This window comes from Salvelinus fontinalis, chromosome 35 (assembly GCF_029448725.1).
Source record: "Salvelinus fontinalis isolate EN_2023a chromosome 35, ASM2944872v1, whole genome shotgun sequence".
In the NCBI taxonomy this organism is placed as follows: domain Eukaryota; kingdom Metazoa; phylum Chordata; class Actinopteri; order Salmoniformes; family Salmonidae; genus Salvelinus; species Salvelinus fontinalis.
Window position 1 is genome coordinate 10,518,574 of NC_074699.1, and position 26,903 is coordinate 10,545,476.

Below are 26,903 nucleotides of genomic sequence, written 5' to 3' on the forward strand. Positions count from 1 at the left end.
GTGTGGTTTGGACGTTTTGCCGTTTGACTTTGATGAGCGTTTAATGACCCCCAATTGCCTGCCGGACAGCAAATACATTTATTTGGGCAGTAATGTATGTATCCAGTGGCCAATCTTTAATTAATACAAAAATGAGGAGCGAAACTGGATTGTGGGGATTGAAAATCAAATAAAGGCCTTAGCAAGAATGACTTTTTTTGTCTGTCTTCAAGTTCTCACCATTCAATGTTATGAGTAGAAGCTCAAAAGGAGGAAGATAAGGGGGAGTCGGTTTGTGGTTTTAGTGAAGTCAGTATTTTAGTTTGGGGCTGGGTTTGCCTATTTGGAACAGTGTTTAGCACATTTGCGAATTACATCTGAGGCAGGGGACGAGGAGCGCCCAGGAGTTCGCCCTGGAGTTTCGGACCCTGGCTGCCGGCATGGGATGGAACGACAGGGCCCTGATCGACCATTATCGCTGCAGTCTGCGCGAGGACGTCCGTTGGGAGTTGGCCTGCAGAAACACCACCCTCACATTTGACCAGCTGGTGACCTGACGTTCAGATCGGGATCTGTTGGTTCCATCCCCCCGCACCCCCTCTCCGATACCCATGGAGCTGGGAGGGGCGGTGCGCAGGGAGAACGGAGGGAGTTCTACGTCCGTTCTCTTATTCCATGCATAACAGTTGTATCTTTTAGCAATGTTAATTATGACTATTCCTGTAAATTGATGTGGCTCTCTGCAAAATCAAAGGCTCTCTGCCATTGGCTCTCTGCCAATGTAAACTCAGATTTTTGGATATAAATAGGAACTTTACCGAACTAAACATACATGTATTGTGTAACATGAAGTCCTATGAGTGTCATCTGATGAAGATCATCAAAGGTTAGCGATTAATTCTATCTATATTTCTGCTTTTTGTGAATCCGCTCTTTGGCTGGAAAAATGGCTGTCTTATTCTGTGAATAGGCACTCACCTAACATAATTATTTGGTTTGCTTTCATCACTGTGGCTGGATTTACAACAAGTGCATCTTTAAAATGGTGTAAAATACATGCATGTTTGAGGAATTTTAATTATGGGATTTCTGTTGTTTTGAATTTGAGATGAGATCCTCAGAGCCCTTGTGAGACCATATGCTGACACATGCACATTTGTGGCCTGCTGGAGGTCATTTTGCAGGGCTCTGGCAGTGCTCCTCCTTGCACAAAGGCGGAGGTAGCGGTCCTGCTGCTGGGTTGTTGCCCTCCTACGGCCTCCTCCACGTCTCCTGATGTACTGGCCTGTCTCCTGGTAGCGCCTCCATGCTCTGGACACTACGCTGACAGACACAGCAAACCTTCTTGCCACAGCTCGCATTGATGTGCCATCCTGGATGAGCTGCACTACCTGAGCCACTTGTGTGGGTTGTAGACTCCGTCTCATGCTACCACTAGAGTGAGAGCACCGCCAGCATTCAAAAGTGACCAAAACATCAGCCAGGAAGCATAGGAACTGAGAAGTGGTCTGTGGTCACCACCTGCAGAATCACTCCTTTATTTGGGGTGTCTTGCTAATTGCCTATATCCACCTTTTGTCTATTCCATTTGCACAACAGCATGTGAAATGTATTGTCAATCAGTGTTGCTTCCTAAGTGGACAGTTTAATTTCACAGAAGTGTGATTGACTTGGAGTTACATTGTGTTGTTTAAGTGTTTCCTTAATTTTTTTGAGCAGTGTATATCCGCCATATTGTGCAGTCAACAGAAGTCAGAAATATCATTATAAACACTCACTTACCTTTGATGATCTTCATCAGAATGCACTCCCAGGAATCCCAGTTCCACAATAAAAGTTTGTTTTGTTCGATAATGTCCATCATTTATGTCCAAATTCCTCCTTGTTGTTCTAGCGTTCAGTACACTTTCCAAACTCACGACGCGCGGGCAAGTCCAGCGGAAAGTACGGACGAAAAGTTAAAGTAACATTACAGTCCGTAAAAACATGACAAACAAAGTATTGAATCAATCTTTAGGATGTTTTTAACATAATTCTTCAATAATGTTCCAACCGGCGAATTCCTTTGTCTTCAAGAGTGCGATGGAACAGAGCTCGCTTTCACATGAACGCGCATGGTCAGCGCATGTTCAGCTCATGGTAGACCTTACTCAATCCCCTCTCATTCGACCGCACTTCAGAGTAGAAGTATCAGACAAGGTTCTAAAGTCTGTTGACATCTAGTGGAAGCCTTAGGAAGTGCAACATTACCAATATCCCACTGTATCTTCAATAGGAGCTGAGTTGAAAATCAACCAACCTTAGATTTCCCACTTCCTGGTTGGATTTTTTCTCAGATTTTTGCATGCCATATGAGTTCTGTTATACTCACAGACATCATTCAAACAGTTTTAGGAACTTCAGAGTGTTTTCGTTCCAAATCTACTAATAATATGCATATTCTAGCTTTTATGGCTGAGTAGCAGGCCGTTTACTCTGGGCACGCTTTTCATCCGGAAGTGAAAATACTGCCCCCTACCCCAAAGAAGTTAATGCCCTCCTTGCCTGGTCAGTGAGTTTTTTGGTGGGTGGCCTTCTCTTGGCTGGTTTGTTGTGGTGCCATATTCATTCCATTTTTGAATAATGGATTTAATGGTGTTCTGTGGGATGTTCAAAGTTTTGGATACGTTTTTATAACCCAACCCTGATCTGTACTTCTCCAGAACTTTGTCCTGACTTGTTTGGCGAGCTCCTTGGTCTTCATAGTGCCGCTTGCTTGGTGGTGCCCCTTGCTTAGTGGTATTGCAGACTCTGGGGCCTTTCAGAACAGGTGTGTATATACTGAGATCATGTGACGCTTAGATTGCACACAGGTGGACTTTATTTAACTAATTATGTAACTTCTGAAGGTAATTGGTTGCACCAGATCTTATCTAGGGGCTTCATAGCAAGGGGGTGAATACATATGCACTCACCACTTTTCCGTTTTATATTTTTTTGTATTTTTTGAAACAGGTAATTTTTTTTATTTCACTTCACCAATTTGGACTATTTTGTGTCTGCCCATTACATGAAATCCAAATAAAAATACATTTAAATTACAGGTTGCGATGCACCAAAATAGGAAAAACTCCAAGGGGGATAAATACTTTTGCAAGGCACTATACACTGTGCTCCCTGGCTTATGAAAGCCATGCTTTGTTTAATATCGATCTACCCTTCAGTGCTCATTTGAAATTATTAAAAGATTGGTTTGCCGAGTCCCCTGTAAAGGTACAGTGTATTGGATGAATCATCTCACTCATTACAACTATGAAGACAAAAGGGAGAGACGTAGAGAAAGAACGCAAGGAAGACGGAAATAGACATAAGAACGACAGAGGAAAAAGAGAAAGAAAAAGCCCTCAGCAGATCTTAGGTATTTCTAATTAACTACTGTCCCATCTCTTTTATAGCATCAGAACACAAATTGGTTCCAAATCAAATTGCTTCCCAGTTTCGAGGGTTTAAACAAAGTCAGGGAAACCAAGGAACGAAACGTATATTCGTGTGAGTGGCATATTTGAAACCCTTGGTGTAGTAGGGCTCTTTCACATTCAAAGTAACTGCAGACTTTCCTTGTTTTATGGTACTGAGAGTACAAAACATTTCCATGACATAGACTGACCAGATGAAAGTTATGATACCTTATTGATTTCACCTGTTAAATCCACTTCAATCAGTGGCGATGAAGTGGAGGAGAGAGGTTAAAGAAGGATTTTGAAGCCTTGAGACAATTGAAAAATGGATGATGTATGTGTGCCATTCAGAGGGTGAATGGGCAAGACGAAAGATTTAAAGTGCCTTTGAACAGGGTATGGTAGTACGTGCCAGGCGCACCAGTTGGAGTGTGTCAAGAACTACAAAGCTGTTGTGTTTTTCACGCTCAACAGTTTTCCGTGTGTATCAAGAATGGTACAACACCAAAATGAAAATCCAGCAAACTTGAATCAACTGTGGGAAGCATTGGAGTCAACATGGGCCAGCATCCCTGAGAGCGCGGTCGTTGGGGAGGCTTGAAACATGAATTGGGTATGTGAGCCATCCACAGCCCATTTTCAAAGCATGCGGACACACCACGGGATGATCATTACTGGATTACGTATAAATACATATAAAGTGCCCATGTTGACACAAATGCTTCCCACCTGGCACTTACTGGCACCTACTACCATACACCGTTCAACGATATTTAAATATTTTGTTTTGCCCATTCACCCTCTGAATGGCACACATAGTATCAAGTTTTAGTGAAGACCCAGAAAAATGTATTACTAGAACAGGGGGCAGGCAAAACGACAGGTCAAGGGCAGGCAGAGGTCAGTAATCCAGATCGGAGTCCCAAAGGTACAGTACGGCAGGCAGTCTCAGGGTCAGGCAGAATGTTCAAAACCGGGAAAACTAGAAACAAACAGGAGCAAGGGAAAACCGCTGGTAGGCTTGACGAACAAAAGGAACTAGCAACATACAAACAGAGAACACAGGTATAAATACACAGAGGATAATGAGGGGAGATGGGAGACACCTGGTGGGGGTTGGAGACAATTACAAAGACAGGTGAAACAGATCAGGGTGTGATACATACACAATCCATGTCTCAAGGCTTGAAAATCCTTCTTTAACCTATCTGCTACACTATACAGTATCTACACTCAATGAAGTGGATTTAACAAGTGACATCAATAAGGCATCATAGCTTTCACCTGGCCAGTCTGTTCATTGAAAGAGTAGGTGTTCTTAATGTTTTGTGTATTCGAGTGGAGAGGCAACTATATCATTATCTTTGATATCAACATGGTATACACAGATCAATATAGAAGTAAGTTAACAAATACACACATCCATACTGCCAATAACTCCCTGCTGGAATCATTATGGTGTCATTATGGATCTACTATAGCAAAACGAGACTTGAAACGCTACAAATGAAGTACATATCCCTCAGTACTCATAGTGAATGCTGTTCTCAGGAGTCTGCAGTGATAGAACCGGGCTAGAAACACTCTTTAAGTTCCCTTCTCACCATCCCTTGAACCCTTAACCTTCACCTCATTGTGATGTTTGGTGTTTTTACTGCACAAACATACAGTATCAATCGCACTCCACACTGCCCTTTCCCACCTCGACAATAGGAACACCTATGTGAGAATGCTGTTCATTCACTACAGCTCAGCGTTCAACACCATAGTGCCCATGATGCTCATCACTAAGCTAAGTACACTGGGACTAAACGCCTCCCTCTGCAACTGGATCCTGGACTTCCTGAATGGCCACCCACATGTGGTAAGGGTAGGTAACAACAGGTCTGCCACACTGATCCTCAACACTGGGACCCCTCAGGGGTGTGTACTCCTGTACTTCCTGTTTACCCACGACTGCGTGGCCAAACACGACTCCAACACCATCATTAAGTTTGCTGACGACACAACAGTGGTATTTTTCTTGAACAGAAAAATGAATCATTCTGCCCACTGTGATCTCCCTTCACAGCGTGTCTGGTGTAAAAACAACAGGCAACAATTTGACTACTTAAACGCTTGAGTCGAGAAAAATGAATGGCGCGTTGTCAAAGCATGCAGGCACACCACGGGATGATCATTACTGGATTATGTATAAATACACATAAAAAGTGCCAGAAGTTGCGGACTGGGGTGGTCTAGCGGTCTAAGCCACTTCCTCTTGCCCACTGCTACAATATTTCAGCACATCTCCTCTATCTTTCCTCTCTATCTCTATTCAATCCAATAAACATGAAACATGGGACTGCCCCACTCCTTTAAATAATAAAAGGTTGGCCCACATGGCCCCTGGGGAATCGGCATTTGATTCCTTTCAACTATTTATCCCTCTCTCACCTGTCCCCCTCTCATTATGTGTATCTGAATAAACAACGAATACGATCACTGAACTTTATTCCGTTCTCCTTTAAAGGAATTATTTGTTTGATGTGTTGCATTACTGTGACCATCTCTTCTACTCTTTCCTCCAGGGGAGCCGCTGGCAGGTCGATCCGGACTGGGCGTCCCCCGAGGTTACTGGAACTTCTCCTGGATGGCCCAGGATGAGCTGAACTCCCCCAAGGACATGGCACCGACGTCAGGTGAGAGTCTTGTTATCAGAGCCTCTCAGCTAAACAGACCGGCCCCAGCGTCCTGCGGCCAGGAGAGATGGCACTCTCTTTATGTGATGTGACGCGTTGCGTCAGCTCTCCATCAACGCCCATAAGCGTCTCTGCCTCATTCGCCCTCCGTCTCGTCACTTTTGCTTTTCACCATCCCCGCCAAGCTTTAAAGTTAGCAGCCTCCTGGATGGTCTTTGTTGAGGTCACTGAATTTCCACTGAAACGGGCAAGTGTTACTGAAACAAGTCTTACTGTGTTTCAAGTGTGTCTGATACAGTGAAATACTCTGAAACAAGTTTTATTGAAGTGTAACTGAATTGCAAGTGTTACTAAAACCCAAGTGCAAACTATACAGTATATAGGAAGAAACAGATGATGAAAGAAGCAAATCATGAAAGAGATATCAAAAGACGACCTTGAGCAAGAGTGGATTTTGTTCAATTACTATTCATTGAATATTCATTAGTCTTGTGTTGTCAAAGAAAATGAGCAATTCTTTTGAAAAGTGGTCTTTCATGAAACTTGGCTGATGTCAAGACTACACAGTAATGCCAAAGTAATGAAGCTTCATTAAATGTCGATTCTTACCAAATCTTATTTAAAATTATCCAGGCATTCAGAAGTAATCTTGCGAGTGCTTGTTTATTTCTGTATGCTAAATCATCAAGTCCATTGGTGCTGCAAGGCAACACAAGGACAGATATTACATATTTAATAAACATACAGTAAGTCGAGAATAAGTCAACTAATTGCTTTCTCTCAGGACTTTAGGCCTCTGCGGCACCAATAATTGTCTACATCAAAGATATCCATTTATTTTAAATGACTGTAAGACTATTTTATATTGTTTCAGACCAGTGAAATGCAACTGCAATTGGAGGAATGTGTGAGGCAGATAAATCCTTGCTACCTACATATCATGTGTGGTGTTCAAGGCCATTTTAGATACAAAAACCTATGTGTTTTCATTTATTGAGGTATTATTTACAGTTATTGAGTTTTGAGTATATACACTGCCTTTCGGAAAGTCTTCAGACCCCTTGACCTTTTTTCACATTTTGTTACGTTAAAGCCTTATTCTAAAATTGATTAAATAAAAAAAGTTAGTAACTGCTGAGTAACTACAACTTGATTGCAGTCTACCTGTGGTAAATTAAATTGATTGGACATGATTTAGAAAGACACAAACCTATCTATATACTGCCCCATAGTTGACCGTGCATGTCAGAGCAAAAACCAAGCCATGAGGTCGCTGGAATTGGCCGTAAAGCTCCCAGACAGCATTGTGTCGGCACAGATCTGGGGAAGGGTACCAAAAAAATTCTGCAGAATTGAAGGTCCCCAAGAACACAGTGGCCTCCATCATTCTTAAATGGAACCACCAAGACTCTTCCTAGAGCTGGCTTCCCATCAGATTATTGGTCAGGGAGGTGACCAAGTACCCTATGGTCACTCTGACAGAGCTCTAGAGTTCCTCTGTGGAGATGGGAGAACCTTCCAGAAGGACAACCCTTTCTGCAGCATGACACCAATCAGGCCTTTATGGTAGAGTGGCAAGACGGAAGCCACTCCTCAGTAAAAGGCACAGGACAGCCCGCTTTGAGTTTGCCAAAAGGCCCATAAAGAATCTCAGACCATGAGAAACAAGATTATCTGGTCTGATGAAACCAAGATTGAATTCTTTGGCCTGAATGCCAAGCATCATGTCTGGAGGAAAGCTGGCATCATCCCTATGGTGAAGCACGGTGGTGGCAGCATCATGCTATGGGGATGTTTTTCAGTGGCTGGGACTGGGAGACTAGTAACGCTCAAGGCAAAGATGAATGGGCAAAGTACAGAGAGGTCCTTGATGAAAACGTGCTCCAGAGCACTCAGGTCCTCAGACTGGGCAAAGGTTCACCTTCCAACAGGACAACGACCCTAAGCACACAGCCAAGAAAACGCATGGGTGGCTTCAGGACAAGTCTCTGAATGTCCTTGAGTGGCCCAGCCAGAGCCTGGACTTGAACTCGATCAAACATCTCTGGAGAGACCTGAAAATAGCTGTGCAGCAAAGCTCCCCATCCATCCTGACAGAGCTTGAGAGGATCTGCAGAGAAGAATGGGAGAAACTCCCCAAATGCAGGTGTACCAAGCTTGTATTATCATACCCAAGAAGACTCGATGCTGTAATCGCTGAAAAAGGTGCTTCAACAAAGAACTGGGTAAAGTGTCTGAATATTAATGTAAAACTTTTTAATTTTTTTTATAAATGAGCAAAAACAGTTTTTGCTTTGTCATTATGGGGTATTATGTGTAGATTAGGGCTGTTGCGGTGACCGTATTACTGCCACACCGGCGGTCACGAGTCATGAAGGCCATCAAATTCCACATGACTGTTTAGTCACGGTAATTAGGCTTCTCCAAGCTCTGATGCTGCGAATAGTCATTAGTAGCCTATCAAACTTGCTGACTGCCTGGTACTCAGCAGTCTATTTAAACCCCAAAAAATATTTCACCAGTTGAGGCCAGTTGAGAACAAGCTCTCATTTACAGCTGCGACCTGGCCAAGATAAAACAAAGCAGTGCGACACAAACAACACAGAGTTACACATGGGATAAACAAACGTACAGTAAATAACACAATAAAAAAATCTATATACAGTGCTTGCTAAGGTATAAGATTAGGGAGGTAAGTCAATAAATAGGCCATAGTGAAAAAATTACAATTCAGCTGTCACGTTCTGACCTTAGTTTCTTTTTATGTCTTTGTGTTAGGTTGGTCAGGGCGTGAGTTGGGTTGGGTAGTCTATGTTCTGTTTTCTAAGTTGTTGTATTTCTATGTCTGGCCTGGTATGGTTCTCAATCAGAGGCAGCTGTCGATCGTTGTCTCTGATTGAGAATCATATTTAGGTAGCCTGTTTTCCCCATTTTGGTTGTGGGTGTTTGTTTCCTGTGTTAGTGTTTGCACCATACTTGACTGTTTCGGTTGTTTGTTTGTAATTTTGTTCAGTTGAATTATTAATAAATATCTCATTATGGACATTTACCACGCTGCACATTGGTCCGATCCTTGCTACTCCTCCTCAGACGAAGAGGCACTCCGTTACATTAGCAATTAAACACTGGAGTATTAGCTGTGCAGAAGATGAATGTGCAAGTAGAGATACTGGGGTGCAAAGGAACGAAAAATAGATACAAATATGGGGATGAGGTAGTTGGGTGTGCTATTTACAGATGGGCTGTGCAATGATCGGTAAGCTGCTCTGACAGCTGATGCTTAAAGTTAGTGAGGGAGATATAAGACTCCAGCTTCAGTGATTTTTGAAATTTGTTCCAGTCATTGGCAGCGGGGAACTGGAAGGAAAGGCGGCCAAAGCAGGAGTTGGCTTTGGGGATGAACAGTGAAATATGCCTGCTGGAGCACGTGCTATGGGTAGGTGCTGCTATGGTGACAAGTCAGCTGAGATAAGGCAGGGCTTTACCTAGCAAAGACATAGATGACCTGGAGCCAGTGGGTTTGGCGACATATATGAAGCAAGGGCCAGCCAACGAGAGCATACAGGTCACAGTGGGGGGTAGTATATGTGGCTTTGGTGACAAAATGGATGGCACTGTGATAGACAACATCCTATTTGCCGAGTAGAGTGTTGGAGGCTATTTTGTAAATGACATTGCCGAAGTCAAGGATTGGTAGGAGTCAGTTTTATGAGGGTATGTTTGGCAGCATGAGTCAAATAGGAAGCCGATTCTAGATTTCATTTTGGATTGGAAATGCTTAATGTGAGTCTGGAAGGAGAGTGTACAGTCTAGCCAGACACCTAGGTATTTGTAGTTGTCCACATATTCTAAGTCAGAACTGTCCAGTGTAGTGATGCTAGACGGGCAGGTGGGTGCAGACAGCGATCGGTTGCATTTAGTTTTACTTGCATTTAAGAGCAGTTGGAGGCCACGGAAGGAGTGTTGTATGGCATTGAAGCTGGTCTGGAGGTTTGTTAACACAGTGTCCAAAGAAGGGCCAGAAGTATACAGATTTGTGTCATCTGCGCAGAGGTGTGTAGTAACCTGGTATATTTATGTTTACCAATAGATGGCAGTATTGACTCAAGACGGGTGTTTGCTTACCACTATCCATAGCTATTTCCTATGTCTGCCTGTATAACTATGATTAAGAAAGCTTCAGGTAGTTTAAGCCAGGTGCATTAGAGAATGTAATTCTAAGTTACAATTAAATACTAAACCGTACTTAAGTCTCATGAGTCGTAACTCTAAGAAGCCTTTAAGGATACTACAAGGTGGATCAGAGAATCACCAGCAGCAAGAGCGACATCATTGATGTATACAGAGAAAAGAGTCAGCCCAAGAATTAAACACTGTGGCTCCACCATAGAGACGGCCAGATGTCCGGACAACAGGCCCTCCAATTTGACCACAATGAACTCTATCTGAGAAGTAGTTGGTGAACCAGGCGAGGCAGTCATTTGAGAAACCAAGGCTGTTGAGTCTGCCGATAAGAATGTGGTTGTTGACAGAGTTGAAAGCCTTGGCCACGTCAATGAAGACAGCTGCACAGTATTGTCTTTTATCGATGACGGTTATGATATCGTTTAGGACCTTGAGTGTGGCTGCGGTGCACCCATGACCAGCTCGGAAACCAGTTTGCATAGTGGAGAAGGTACGGTGAGATTCGAAATGGTCGGTGATCTGTTTGTTAACTTGGCTTTCGAAGACTTTAGAAAGGCAGGGTAGGATAGATATAGGTCTGTAACAGTTTGGGTCTAGAGTGTGTCCCCCTTTGAAGAGGGGGATGACCGCGGCCGCTTTCCAATCTTTAGCAATCTCAGACGATACGGAAGAGAGGTTGAACAGCCTAGTAATAGGGGTTGCAACAATTGCGGTGGATCATTTTAGAAAGAGAGGGTCCAGATTGTTTAGCCCAGCTGATTTGTCGTGGTCCAGATATCGCAGCTCTTTCAGAATATCAGCTATCGGATTTGGGTAAAGGAGAAATGGGGACGGCTTGGGCAAGTTGCTGTGGGGGGTGCAGAGCTGTTGGGTAGGGGTAACCAGTTGGAAAGCATGGCCAGCCGTAGAAAAATGCTTATTGAAATTCTCGATTATCGTAGTGTTTCCTAGCCTCAGTGCAGTGGGCAGCTGAGAAGAGGTTCTCTAATTCTCCATGGACTTTACAGTGTCCCAGAACTTTTGGAGTGTGTGCTGTAGGACACAAATTTCTGTTTGAAAAAGCTAGCCTTTGCTTTCCTATCTGCCTGTGTATATTGGTTCCTAACTTCCATGAAAAGTTGCATATCGCTGGGGCTATTCGATGCTAATGCAGTATGCCACAGGATGTTTTTGTGCTGGTCAAGGGAAGTCAAGTCTGGAGTGAACCAAGGGCTATGTCTGTTCTTAGTTTTACATTTTTTGAATGTGGCATGCTTACTTAAGATGGTGAGGAAAGCACTTTTAAAGAATAACCAGGCATCCTCTACTGATGCGAGGAAGTCAATATCCTTCCAGGATACCCTATTGTCCCTCTGAACACTCTGACATCAATGCAAATGTAATTGAAAATATATATATGTGGAGAGGTTGGAGTCTGTCTTTTATACAGGTAACGAGTTCAAACAGGTGCAGTTAATACAGGTAATGAGTGGAGAACAGGAGGGCTTCTTAAAGAAAAACTAGCAGGTCTGTGAGAGCTGGAATTCTTACTGGTTGGTAGGTGGTCAAATACTTATGTCATGCAATAAAATGCAAATTAATTACTTAAAAATCATACAATGTGATTTTCTGAATTTTTGTTTTAGATTCCGTCTCTCACAGTTGAAGTGTACCTATGATAAAAATTACAGACCTCTACATGCTTTGTAAGTAGGAAAACCTGCAAAATCGTCAGCGTATCAAATACTTATTCTCCCCACTGTATATTTCACTTGTGAATGATGCCCGGCTTTTGCAGTAAGGCAAGAAACAGCGCATTCCGTTTTTTTGCAACTTTTTCAAATCATAGTCACACAACTCATGTAGCCTAGGCCATGGGCCTCTATGTTTTGACAAGGTTTGTATCACAACTAAAGTGGCCAAATGACATCTTCAATCGAAGCAAATTAAACCGCTTTACAACCGTTGTAAAGCCTCACTGGCATTCATAGGTGGCGCTTAAGTTTCAAGTTTAGGGAAGATAATTTTGCCCATAAAACGGCACCTTTCTAATGCATTACATGCATAATCATATTTGCGGTCACTTTTGACAATGGTGTTTTCCCGCTAATTGTTTGCATTTTGGAACATCTGCCATTTATAGCCTACTGCCGTGTTCGCATTACTGCACACACTGCATAATGTGCCAACTCTAGGCCCAAAAGGCTTCTTAACAGCTTCCACCCTCAAGCCATAAGTGTCACGTGTGCTCCCTCTCCGGCCTCTAGGTCACCAGCCTGCTCGTTAGGGCGCACACCTGTCACCAGCGGTACGTGTATAATGACACTCACCTGGACTCCATCACCTCCTTCATTACATGCCCTTTATATGTCACTCTCTTTGGTTTCTTCCCCAGTCGTCATTGTTCCTGGTTGACGTCGGTTCGCTGTTTGTTTTTCTTGTTTTGTTCATTTATTTAATACATGTATTTACTCCCTGGACTTGCTTCCTGACTCTCAGAGTACATCGTTACAATAAGATTCCTGAACAGCTAACCAAATGGCTACCCAGACTATTTGCATTGCCCCGCCCCCCCCATTTTTACGCTGCTGCTATTCTCTGTTTATTATCTATGCATAGTCACTTTACCTCTACCTACATGTACATATTTCCTCAATTACCTCGACTAACCTGTGCCCCCACACTGAGGTGGGACCAAGTCATTGTTTTACAAGTAACTTTCACGTCTTAGCACTCAAGTCCGGGTCAAGTCTCAAGTCAAGACCGACAAGTATCAAGTCAAGTCTCAAGTCCTAAACGAGCCTTAATGTGCTCTACACCAAATGTAATACCATTTCATATTTTTAACAAGAGTAATAGTTAGTATATTACATTTACAAAAATCATGAATGCCTTAAAAAATATATGTATTACTGTCCAAATGAACTTTATATTTCCCTGAAAATACATGGGTATAAGAAAGACCCCCCCCAATAGCAATCAACTATTGAGGATCGCTATGGGGCGCAATCGGGCGATGTAGGCTTGTACACAATCGCCCAAACTTAACACACACACACACACACCCAGTGTGTGTGGTTACAGTGGACTAACATATGTCAATGGCTTTAGGAACAGCAGTAATATCAGGCAGGATTTAGGCTCCCAACTACCTAGTCAGTTGTAGCTCAATCTTGGGTGCAATGATCACGTTTCCACACTGATTGATTTAACGTTACGTTAGCCAACATGCTACACTGGCAAAGTTATATATTAGCCACGACTTACCGTTCTTTGTGCAGCTTCAAATGTCGAACAAAGTTGTAAGTTATTGCGCTTCCGTCTGTCATTTTCGTCCCGCATGTTTTGCAAGTTGCAATCCATTTTTTGTTGATACAGCCTAGTCTTTGTATCCGAAAATAACAATTTGGGGTATCATCTTTCCAAGGGCTCCATCTGAATTCACTCGCCAACGTTCCACTGCACTGCCACGCGCAACTTTTTCTCAGCTGGCATAATTTGATTGGCTGCTGTTCGATTAAAACTGTAATCCGTTAAATTAAGAGTTGATGCGCTGCACACTTTTTTTAATAGCGTAATTTTTTATATTTGGGCTTGGGCAGGATATCAAGTCAGTTCGAGTCAAAAGGCTTAAGTCCAAGTTAAGTCACGAGTCATTGGTGTTAAAGTCAAGTTGCAAGTCATCATATTTGTGACTTGAGTCTGACTCGAGTTCAAGTCATGTGACTCGAGTCCACACCTCTGCCCCCGCACATTGACTACGTACTGGTACACGCTGCTAATAGCCCCGTTGCTGTTATTTTATTGTTGCTCTTTAATTAATTGTTATTTTTCTATTGTTATTTTTTTTCATTTTATTTATTTATTAGCACTGCATTGTTGGTTAAGGGCTTGTAAGTAAGCTTACTGTAAGGGATTCGGTGCATGTGACAAATACATTTTGATTTGAAATAACCTTTTTGTTTATCACAATTTTAAGGTAAACGTTCTTATCTGTTGCATCAGCCTCATTGCTTTTGAAGGTTGTTTTGATGCTAGTGGTTGTATACATTGTATACACAACTGTCCCAGATGATTTTGGGCATATTTTTTAACGCACAGATGGACAAGTTGACCAATAGAATAGGTCAACTTTTGTCCTTTGGGGGATAGTTGATGGATAATGACTATTGCTTTTGCTGTTCGTTACAGTGACTTGCGAAATTATTCACAATTTAAATCCATTTAAATGTCAGGTTGTAATGCAACAAAATAGGAAAAACACCAAGGGGGATGAATACTTTTGCAAGGCACTGTAGGCCTACTCATCTCGTTGGCTGATTAAAAGTAAATGTAGACAGTTTTTCCAACTGCTTCAATATGCGCCTCGGAATTCTATAAGTTGCATCCCCGATGTGTCTGTCACATGTAGCCTGTGAGAAGGACCAGAGATGACTGTGAGAAGGACCCGATCAAGTGATGGGCATTGGCTAATAAGAACTGAGATATCTGAGAGGGCCATGTGAGTGAGAGGTTCTTTGGAGCACATAGAAGGGAGAAGGAAATTATAATTACTATATTCAGCCCAAAGGCACAATGACCACTGGCCGCAAAATGCATTGATTTTTTGGGGGTGCATTATGACCACGAAGTGAAATTCGAGGCATTATCAAGTGCTTGTCAAATTGTGAATGAGAGACTAATGAAGTGTCTACAGCCTGAGCAAAAAATAAAGCAGAGCTCATGCCTTTCAAACAACTTTTTTAAAATCATCATTAGAGTCGCATCATGCAAGCCGTACAATGTATTAAAAATCTTAACATATAGCCCAACGTTTGTAGAAAAACTAAAGTTACGTTAATAACTCTAAATTAAGCATATAGAACACATGCATGTGCGCACTCCCTCAAATCATTGAGAAAATATTTATATTTTATTCAGCTTTGTTCAATCGTATTCTTCATACTGTAAAATAATGCCATGGAATTTTAAGCAAATCTTGTCTGCTAAATGAACTTGTGTATCCCACAGCCATTTGGCATAGCCACATCAGGACCTAACATAAGGACAACTCAGAGTATGCTATTATTTCTGAAATAGACTACATTTTCTTCATATCAAGCTTCTTTAGACCTGTCTAAAATAAATAATGGCTTCATTGTGAGCGTGTAGGTTTATCCCATGTGTAACTCTGTGTTGATTGTGACGCACTGCTTTGCTCTATCTTGGCCAGGTCGCAGTTGTAAATGAGAACTTGTTTTCAAGTGGCCTACCTGGTTACATAAAGGTGATTTTCTTTTTGTTGTTGTTGAAATTAATACAAACATTACATGGATTTATTAGACTGTTTAAAATGTAGATGTTCCAAAGGTCTGCATCAGTGGCTTTTAGGTGTGGAAGCCACTAGATGCTAAATGTGTTTATGTTAATTAACAGTCGTTGATTAAGTCAATCAAAAATCTCTGGTTTAATTCAAGCTGCAACAAGGAGACAGCATCAGCATAGAAGTCTACCAGGCCCTCCTAGAGAAGGCCCTTATAATCACTAACAGGAAAACTCTTCTGTCAACACTAAATCTTGTGGGAAAGACCAAACAAGGCCAAGTGGCCCTGGCGAGGCGCGGTACACAAGTCCAAGTATCACATCAGCACCTTAAGCAGGTCGAAGGTCATACAGTTATAATTACAGAGGAGAAAAGTCTAACAAGCCTTCTCTGAGCAGGCCCTTATATCCTAAATCACATATGTTCTGTAAACACATAACAAAATGCATAACACTAGGCAGTGAATCACACAGAATGATTCACTGAATACAGAATACAATAACGTGTCCTCTGTCCTTGTACCTCCAGTCTGTCGTCAATCACTATCAAAAGATATGAGAACAATCCATCCATGTTGTTCAGAATGGGCTTCCGCGGCTGCAGCCCCAAATGTTTTCGGTCCAGCCCGAAACTTTCAATTGTCGAAGAATTGTGAAATTGCAGGCTGTAAAAAAAAAAAACAGCTCCGGTGCACTTTAGGACCATGCGGACACCTCGGAACAGGTGGGCTGGCCGTTGACTCGGCACCCAGTCATTTCTAAAGTCATTGTGGCACGTTGAATTTGTTTTCTTCCTATGAATTTGGCTCTAAGGTGTGAACGGTTTGGACTATAAGCTATTATGGCCCCTTTAATGATTGGCAGGCCAGTTGTCAAAAACGGGTCATTTATGTACTGAGAAAAATGTCAACCCTGTGGCACTCATCTTTTCCCATTGACTGCAATGCATTGGAAAAAAACGTAAACCCTGCGAAACGCATCTTTTCCCATTGTCTGCAATGTACTGAGAAAAACATCAGCTACCGTGACATTTGATCTTTTTTGCAAAAAATATACCTGGATGACGTTTTCCTATATTATGTTGTCAACCCGTACTAATGAGTGTCTCAAACAGAACACAGGGAATCATGTGTATTACAGAAAGAGGAGACACATAAATATACTAATCATTGTGTTAATTACTCCTAACTGAAAAGAAATGCATTCATCTTAAATATTCCATTACATCAGGGTTCAGAATACTTTACACACGAGGAAAAAAAGGAGCATATCACCTTTTTGAAATGCAAAAATTATTTCACTTGCTATGTGACGGCAATGTTGCTACTAGTGTCCTAAAAAATGTAAAGTGTTACAGGATTGTACAATAATCATTATTATGTTGTATTACATTTGTAAAGCGCTTTTCATTACACAAGAATAAAGTGCATAGAGTATAGCAATAGACACAGGTGAAAACTAGAGTAAAATAAAAACAATACCTTCAAATCAAAACTGTTTAAATGACAATCATTCAAATCACAGGGGACTCGACAGCTCCAGGAAACAGCAAAAGTCCCTCCTGGCGGTCCTCATGAGGTCAGAGGTGGTTTTGTAAGCAAAAACATTCACAGCCACGCTGGCACCAAACTGTCACTGTGGACTGTTTATGAAGCTCTTCACTCCCTGTGATTCCTGGCGACTTAGGCTTGACCGCCTGTGACGGGTAGCTTTGAGCCACTGTAATTGTTGTCACTTTGTACGACGGGTCTCCATGTTAATTTAGAGGGAACTGGCCCATTTGTCCCGACATGTGCTTGTGTTGCGTCTCGTTTAGTGACGCCCCCCCCCACTTCCTCGCAAAAAGGGAGGAAAACGAAAATGACAAAGAAAAGCGCTTATAATAAGCACAGTGCCTTAGAGAATTATAAAACAAGCTAGTTAGCTGGGACATATATTTTGAACATAAAATGTGCAGATGACCACAACAGCTCAGAACGAGAATGCATCCTCAAATAAGGCCCTTGTGAAGGTAAATCAAATTTAGTGGTGACAAACACGTATTAGTTGACTCACACTGGCATTTTATGTTTGAACAGGTCGCTCCTACCAGGTGGCGAATCGCATCTCTGCATGTCTGGCAGACATATCAGTGTGGATGACGGATCACCACCTCAAGCTGAACCTCGGCAAGACGGAGCTGCTCTTCCTCCCGGGGAAGGACTGACCGTTCCATGATCTCGCCATCACGGTTGACAACTCCATTGTGTCCTCCTCCCAGAGCGCTAAGAACCTTGGCGTGATCCTGGACAACACCCTGTCGTTCTCAACTAACATCAAGGTGGTGGCCCGTTCCTGTAGGTTCATGCTCTACAACATCCGCAGAGTACGACCCTGCCTCACACAGGAAGCGGCGCAGGTCCTAATCCAGCTACTTGTCATCTCCCGTCTGGATTACTGCAACTCACTGTTGGCTGGGCTCCCTGCCTGTGCCATTAAACCCCTACAACTCATCCAGAACGCCGCAGCCCGTCTGGTGTTCAACCTTCCCAAGTTCTCTCACGTCACCCCGCTCCTCCGCTCTCTCCACTGGCTTCCAGTTGAAGCTCGCATCCGCTACAAGACCATGGTGCTTGCCTACGGAGCTGTGAGGGGAACGGCACCTCAGTACATTCAGGCTCTGATCAGGCCCTACACCCAAACAAGGGCACTGCGTTCATCCACCTCTGGCCTGCTCGCCTCCCTACCACTGAGGTAGTACAGTTCCCGCTCAGCCCAGTCAAAACTGTTCGCTGCTCTGGCACCCCAATGGTGGAACAAACTACCTCACGACGCCAGGACAGCGGAGTCAATCACCACCTTCCGGAGACACCTGAAACCCCACCTCTTTAAGGAATACCTAGATTAGGATAAAGCAATCCTTCTGACCCCCCCCCCTTAAAAGATTTCGATGCACTATTGTAAAGTGGCTGTTCCACTGGATGTCATAAGGTGAATGCACCAATTTGTAAGTCGCTCTGGATAAGAGCGTCTGCTAAATGACTTAAATGTAAATGTAAATGTAAATGTAACTGCAATGTGTACGGTTTGGAAAATGTTCAGTTGCCAAAAACACGAGGAGATTGTGGAATTCATCACCCTTAAAATACAAAAATCATCTCAGAGTGTAAGTGCTACTATCAGGTCCCCCCGTCGAATTAGCTTATTATGACCTAACAGGCTAAACTGACCCTATATCAGCAGTCTTGCTCTGAGATTCTTTGTGGATATGGGCCAAGAGCTTTAACCGGGCCCAAAACACTTAACATGTTTGGCAAACCTATTGGTTGAAAGCATCCGAGCATTGGGTACTGTTGAGCGCAATGAAATAGTTAAACTTATATTGCCTTCCACACTAGCTTCTACACTGTTTGTTATTCCGAACCAATACTGTACCGACAGGACGAGCTGACAGCCCCACTTGGGTGTAATGTCAGTTCGTTGAGGAACAGGCAGGGGTAGAGAAGTGCACAGTGCGGATAGGGACAGGGTGGAGAGTGAGGGAGGGAGGGGGTGGTGCGCGGTGTGCACTACTGTGCTGCTGCAGGCCCGGTGATAGATCTGAGATGTCTCCACGCATCTGCTCAGCGCTGGCATTTATTACCCGCCGCAAGAGCCCAGGCAGACTGTATGGCCGCTCGCCACCAGCAGCATTGGCAAATCCTCCTTCTTTCTTTTCCTCTCTCCCTCCATCTTTTCCCACGCTAGCGCTCTCTCTCCAACTACTGTGAGAGATAAAAAGTCTTGGGACAGTCACACATTTTTGTTGTTTTTGCTCTGTACTCCAGCACTTTGGATTTGATATGATACAATGACTATGATTTTTAAAGTACAATCCGTCAGCTTTAATTTGAGGGTATTTTCATCCATATCGGGTGAACAGTTTAGAGATGACAGCACATTTTGTACATAGGCCCCCCATTTTAGGGGACCAAAAGTATTGGGACAAATTCACGTGTTCATGTATTAAAGTAGTTAAAAGTGAATTATTTGATCCCATATTCATATCATACAATGATTAAAGCAAGCCTGTGACTCTATACATTTGTTGTATGCATTTACTGTTTGTTTTGGTTGTGTTGGGGGCACGAGTTAGTGGAGCCTTACAGAGCCCCCTCCTGTACTCCCTGTTCACCCATGACTGCGTGGCCATGCACGCCTCCAACTCAATCATCAAGTTTGCAGACGACACGACAGTAGTGGGCTTGATTACCAACAACAACACGATAGCTTACAGCGAGGAGGTAAGGGCACCCGGACTGTGGTGTCAGGAAAACAACTTCTCACTCAACGTCAACAAAACAAAGGAGATGTTCGTGGACTTCAGGAAACAGCAGAGGGAGCAGCCCCCTATCCACATCGACGGGACAGCAGTGGAGAAGGTGGAACGTTTTTAGTACTTCGGCGTACACATCACAGACAAACTGAAAAGGTCCACCCACACAGACAGTGTGGTGAAGAAGGCGCAATAGCACCTCTTCAACCTCAGAAGGCTGAAGAAATGTGGCTTGTCACCTAAAAGCCTCACAAACTTTTACAGATGCAAAATTGAGAGCATCCTGTCTGGCTGTATCAACGCCTGGTACGGCAACTGCACCGCCCACAACCGCAAGGCTCTCCAGAGTAGACCGCACAACGCATTGCCGGCGGCAAACTATCAGCCCTCCAAGACACCTACAGCTACTGATGTCACAGGAAGGCCAAAAACATCATCAAGGACAACAACTACTCGAGCCACTGCCTATTCACCCCGCTACCATCCAGAAGGTGAGGTCAGTACAGGTGCATCAAAGCTGGTGACCCGAGAGAGTGAAAATCTCAAGCCCATCCGACTGTTAAACAGCCATCCCTAACACAGAGAGGCTGCTGCCTACATACAGACTTGAAATGATTGGCCACTTTAATAAATGGATCACTAGTCACTTTAATAATGTTTACATATCTTGCATTACTCATCTCATATGGATATACTGTGTTTTATACCATCTATTGCAGCTTGCCTTTGCCTGCTCGCTCATCCATATATTTATAAGTATATATTCTTATTCCATTCCCTTACTTAGATTTGTGTCTATTAGGTAGTTGTTGTGGAATTGTTAGATTATTTCTTAGATATTACTGCACTGTCGGAACTAGAAGCACAAGCATTTCGCTACACTCGCAATAACATCTGCGAACCATGTGCATGTGACCAATAAAAATGTATTTGCTTGTGTAGATTTCCACATGACCCCCCCCCCATACCCCCCCCTCCCCATGACCCCCCCCCCCCCCCCCCCCCTCCCGATGCTTTTGTTGTTTTGATGGGTGGGTGTCAGCGTGAAGGGTAAGAAGCAGGTTGAACAGGGAGGGGGGGGTTATTCGAAGGCGGGCTTTTTTTCCTCCAATCCTAGCATTGCCCCTGTGTCAACAGGCCTGACATTGTGAGAGTGAAACCCCATCATCTGATCATCATCCAACCTCTTCGTTGATAGTTGACACTTCATCCTCCCTTGTGTCTACTTCATTTACTATTTCTCTCTCCTCGCTGACCTGCCCAAATCACTTCCCCTCATCTACCACGACCCTGGGTTGAGGCCACGCATCCAGGCAGTTGCCTCGATAATAAAATGAGAGCAAGATTGATTTCCATTAAAAATCCATCTTAATCCAGCAAAACAAGCACGGGGAGAAAAGGATTCTGATAAATGTTTGTTCCTCCCAGTGTGTCTGTCTGAGTTTTTATGTTTTATTTCATTTATCCTGTCCACATCGTCTCTCGTCTCCTCTGTCTGTCAAAGATGACTCACTACTCATCTATTCATCTACTCTAATTGTATATATTTCACAGTGTGACTCCATCTTGGAGAACAGTAACTGAGTTTACCCCAAGAAAAAACAGGACATAAAACGGTGGAATGGATATATATAGTGCCTTGAGAAAGTAGTCACATTATCCCTTACTTTTTCCACATTTTGTTGTGTTACAGCCAGTGGTGTTTATTCATGGGTGCCAAAGGAAGCCAGGCTTCCCCAAGCATGTGACCAATAAACAAATAACAATTATAAAATAATTTCTCTTTCGTTTCTGTTTTCATGAATCTGACCGACCACCTTTATTCAGTTGTATGTAGCAAAATTTGAAAGTGTGTTTCATACATTGGATAAAAGTAGAGACTCAAAGCAAAAAAATGGTATATCATACACTGCAGTTGAGGAACATGGGAAAGTAATTCTGCTTTGAAAGTTGATAAACTTGTAATCCAATGTTTGAGTAAATGGCCATTGAATATTTTGGTACACCTGCTGGAGAGCTCTTCTTTGTCTATACCTATTCGGCATCGTTCACAGCCTCTTAAGCCTTAGCTCAACCCATCTCTTCAAGGATTCACATGTGAGGCCATGTGCTAAACAGAGTGAGTAAGGCAATGTAGTAAACAACCCAGGGTTCATACAGACAGTGGCAAGTCAAATTCAAGGACTATCAATTTGTAATAGTTCATAGTATGCAATTGTGTCTAGTCACCACCAGATGACAGTATATCACCACTTCATCATGAAGAAAAAGAATGACTTATTATATATTCATCACTACCTTACACGTTCTACTCAATAATACGCTGTTTCACTACTTATTTACGACATACATGAGTAGCAAGTCAGTACTGATGATTTTGTGATTTGAGTAGCGATGAGCATTTTTGGGACATGCCTGCTGGTGGACACACATTTCCTATTCACATTACTACCCAATTTCAACTTAATGTCTGTTTTTATTGGCCCTTTGGTAATATAGTACTTAATAGCAATGAAAAAGCATCTTGCTTCTGACTGGCAGCATTAGTGTCACCAATTGGGAGAATGGCGGGTGAGTTGTGCAAGGAAAACAGCACGAGAATGGCCACCAGAAAGGCAGGAGTACTGCCGCTTGCTAATGCGGAATATTGCGGGCGCCCTGTGAATCAGGCAATTTACAAAAAAGCTCTGGAGGATGTTGCAGAGAAAAAGTCACAATGTAGAACTGGCACCAGCGTAGGATGCAGCGTTGTCTTTCCCGCTTCATGTGGCTCTTCAGAGCTGATTCACCCATGATCACAATGTCACCGTTTGATGCATTTTTTGCACCTTACACGTGTGGGTTAGTAGGGTCCAGTGATGTAGTGGTAAAAATGGGTGTGTAAACTATGCTGAAAAAAAGACAAAACTCAATGTATAATGTGTTGGTCCCATGTTTCATGAGTTGAAATACAATATACCAGAAATGTTCCATAGGCACAAAAGGCAGGATTAAAGATATATATGTTTTTAGACATGCAAGCTAAACAATGAACCATAATCCCAACTCATACCACTTGCAATACTAACTGATTACCATAGCGAGCCACCATGGATTAAATGCTATAATATGAACCTGCAGGTAGCTAAAGCTAGCAAATTATGTTCAATTAGGCTATAACTAGCAAAGCAAATTGATTTCTTAGATACATATAATATTTCTAAACAGATAATATCTGAAAACGTAGCTTGACTCTTACACGTATACTGTACATCACAGGTGTCAAACTCATTCCACGGAGGGCCGAGTGTCTGCGGGTTTTCGCTCCACCCTTGTACTTGATTGATGAATTAACATCACTAATTAGTTAGGAACTCCCCACACCTGGTTGTCTAGGGCTTTATTGAAAGGAAAGACCAAAAACCTGCAGACACAAGGCCCTCCGTGGAATGAGTTTGACACCCCTGCTGTACATGGATGAACGCTTCACAGTAGACTGGAACCCACTTTGACTTTGTACAGCTTGTTTGGCTCGTGTTGCATCAAGTCACTCCTGGTCACACTGACGGTGTGCAGTAAGTAGTCCATCACAACTTTCTTCCACTGATCTTTGTCGATAGCGCCTGCTAAACTCATGGCAGCAATGTTGTTGAGAGCAGTAGCAACACGTTTGCAGTTCTCCATGGCTAACGTTAAAAACAGCGCCCCTCTGTCTCAGTATGTGTAGCCCATGTATCTGATGCTGTCTGCATCAAAAGAGTATGACATGTCGCCACCGTAGCATTTGATTGATTGATGCCAGCAAGCATTTGGCTTCCCTTGATAAAACAATTATCAATCATCATTGAGTTTAGCAGGCACAAGACCCCCACCCCCATTAACTTGCTTGACCATGCTGTAGATCATGTAACTGTTCGTTACATGCAATATTTGCTTTGTGGACTTCACCGGACAAATGTTGCTTTAGTGATTTAAAAAAAATTGAAGTTGAATTTATTCTGCCACAGTGTGACTGTTGTCTTTTTGTTTTCTCGGCATTTTTGTAAGCCTTTATGATTCCTCTTGTCAATTTCAAATTATTTTCTAACAACAATTTAAATAAAATAGAAGTAGCGTTGCTGACAATTTATGTTTGAAGCTTTAAAGAGCATGAAACACTTCCCCAGTGTTTCCGCAGATGAAGTATGCAGACATTTGCGAAAGTCTGGTACGAACTGGCACATTTTCTGGCTGGCTCGCATTGCCTTCGTTGTTGTTTTCCTTACAAATAATAACTTTGGACATGCATTGTTTTGTTGTCTGGGTCATTTCCTGTGTAGTCGGATTTGGCTTTACGATACCAATTACAGATCAAATGAAGATGGAATAACTGGCCATTTTGAGTTTCACAAATTTACAGCCAATAAACATGCTTCACGGCATGTGCGTTTACAGAGCCTCCAAATTATTTATTGCAGCCATACTCATCTGGTGGACTGCGGGGCGGATCTAGACCCAGAACGGGGTCAATACGGTAGTGATGGGGGAAAAATTGATACAGTTACATATTGCAATATTATTTTGGGACTATACTATATCAATATTTGACTCCACGTATCAATTTGTAAAAAAAAAAAAAAAAAAAAAAGACATTCTTGCTAGTGTAGGTGTAACATAGGTAAAAGCAGTGTAGAAGCAAGTACAGTGTGAGTTTAATGAAAATGAACATGGAACGAATACAAAACAAGAGAAGGGTCTAACAAGATAAACATAAAAGATACTACCTGATGACGGAAAGAACAGTGCGCTAGATAAATGGTAAGTAATCAAGGTAATAAAGTTCAGGTGTGACTGATGATTGGGCGCAGGTGTGCGTAATAATGGTGCCAGGTGTGCATAAAGATGGGTTGCCCAGACACACTTGTCTAAATTGATGGTTCATGTGAAAGAAATGCTTTTACTCCCAGCCACATCCAGTGGTGGAAAAAATACTAAATTGTCATACTTGAGTAAATGTAAAGATACCTTAATAGAAAATGACTGAAGTAAAAGTCACCCAGTAAAATACTACTTGAGTAAAAGTCTAAAAGTATTTGGTTTTAAAAATACTTAAACATCAAAAGTAAATGGAATTACTAAAATGTACCAAAAGTATAAATCATTTGTTTTATTGACATATAGCCAGGGGCACACTCCAATACTCTGACATAATTTACAAACAAAGCATTTGTGTTTAGTGAGTCTGTGTGGTATGTCACAGCATCATGTTATGACCACAAATATCAATGTTCATTTTATTTATCAATATTTTGTGGATGGGTGGATGGGTCTCTACAGAAGGTGCAAATAATACTTGCATAGTAGCAATATCAGAAATAAATAGTGTCAATATAAATAAAATAATATACAGTATGTACATGAACAATATCAATAACGATAGTGACAGACGAGGTAGTTATACGCATACAATCAGGTGTAAAGTGGCTGAGCAGCAGGATAAAATAACAGTAGCAGCAACGTATGGCGTGTGTGTTAGGAGAGAGTCATTTGAATAGAGGCACTGCAGATAGTGCTGAACCACACATGAACAAGGTAATCTATATTCGGAGAGCCTGTTTCTGTCCTGCCCTTAACTTTGGTGCAGGGCATGTGAAGTCCATAGCCTCTGTCGCAAAACTCCCTGATCTTCTCGAAAAAATAAGTTTGTCTAGCTGTGTCCAGTCCAGGTGGTGCTTGTACAGGCAGACCATCTATGGGAGGAAGGATGTCAGCGTTGCGCAGCAGCTGAAACCTGGTCCTGACTGAGTCCGAAAACTCCTTGGCGACAACAACACCAGGCTGCAGAGCATCACAGCTGTAAAACAGGAAATAACAAAACATTTTTAGAAGACATTACAACCTTGCACAACATCAATTCACCTCCCAAGTTTAGATAAGAAGAATAACCTCATACAATGCGATAAAAATGACATTAACCTAAGTGCTGGTACTGCTTGAGCTGTGGCAACGGCCTGAAGTACGAAGTCAGGTGTTGTTGCCAGCCATATCTTTCTGCCAGCACCAGCACCTCCAGTCCAACCAGCTGTGGGAAGTTGTCCCCTGTCACAGTGCTGTCCTTCACAACACCAGCAATCTCAGACAAAGTGTTCTCTCTGGTCTTTCTGAAGAGCTGCTTGATGAGGCAGAAGCACCAGTTGGGGGCAAACTTGGTGTGGCCTATGATCAGGAAGTGAAGGACCAGACTGTGGTGGAGCTTGTGCATGGACCGCCAGGCACAATACCAGAGCACAAACTGTTGTTGTTTTGGCCACTGCAGTTATCACAATTCAGGTCCACACATGTTTCCCCAACTCCGTAGTTGGTGACGAAATGGTGCATGTAGTTGATGACAGCGCTGCTGCCTTTGCTGGATGACGTGCCTACATCAATCAAGCAGTTGACTTGTTGTGGTATTCCTTCACAGCAGACACCAAACAAGACACATTTGCGAGGAGTTCAAAAGTAGATTGGACCTGGCTACATAGGGTCAGAAGGATAGTGCACCTGCAAACAACAAAAGAACATTAAGATAAATTACAATTAATTGTCTCACCCCTGTCAATCTGTCTGTACACAGCTCAGTGAAAGGCACAGTATGTGCCTGCATCCCATATATATACACCACCGGTCAACATTTTTAGAACACCTACTCTTTCAAGGGTATTTCTTTAGTCATACTATTTTCCACATTCCATAATAATAAAGACATCAAAACTATGAAATGACACATGAAGTTGAAGTCCAAATTGGAGATTTTTGGTTTAAACTTCTGTGTCTTTGTGAGACGCGGTGTGGGTGAACGGATAATTTCTGCATGTGTATTTCCCACTGTAAAGCATGGAGGAAAAGGTGTTATAGTGTGGGGGTGCTTTGCTGGTGACACTGTCTGTGATTTATTTAGAATTCAAGGCACACTTAACCAACATGGCTACCACAGCATTCTGCAGAAATACGCCATCCCATCTGGTTTTGGCTTAGTGTGACTATCATTTGTTTTTCAATAGGACAATGACCCAACACAACTCAAGGCTGTGCAAGGGCTATTTTACC

At 42.6% G+C, this 26,903-nt stretch overlaps 1 protein-coding gene across 2 annotated transcripts in view; it reads left to right on the forward strand.

Moving 5' to 3' along the window:
* The window catches only part of LOC129834321 (ALK tyrosine kinase receptor-like), a 733,537-nt gene that overhangs the window by 234,094 nt on the left and 472,540 nt on the right, over positions 1-26,903 (forward strand). For both annotated transcript variants that reach the window (XM_055899197.1, XM_055899198.1), the window contains exon 2: positions 5,987-6,097. In XM_055899197.1, the coding sequence (XP_055755172.1) occupies positions 5,987-6,097 (111 nt within the window). The remainder of the gene's footprint in view (positions 1-5,986; positions 6,098-26,903) is intronic.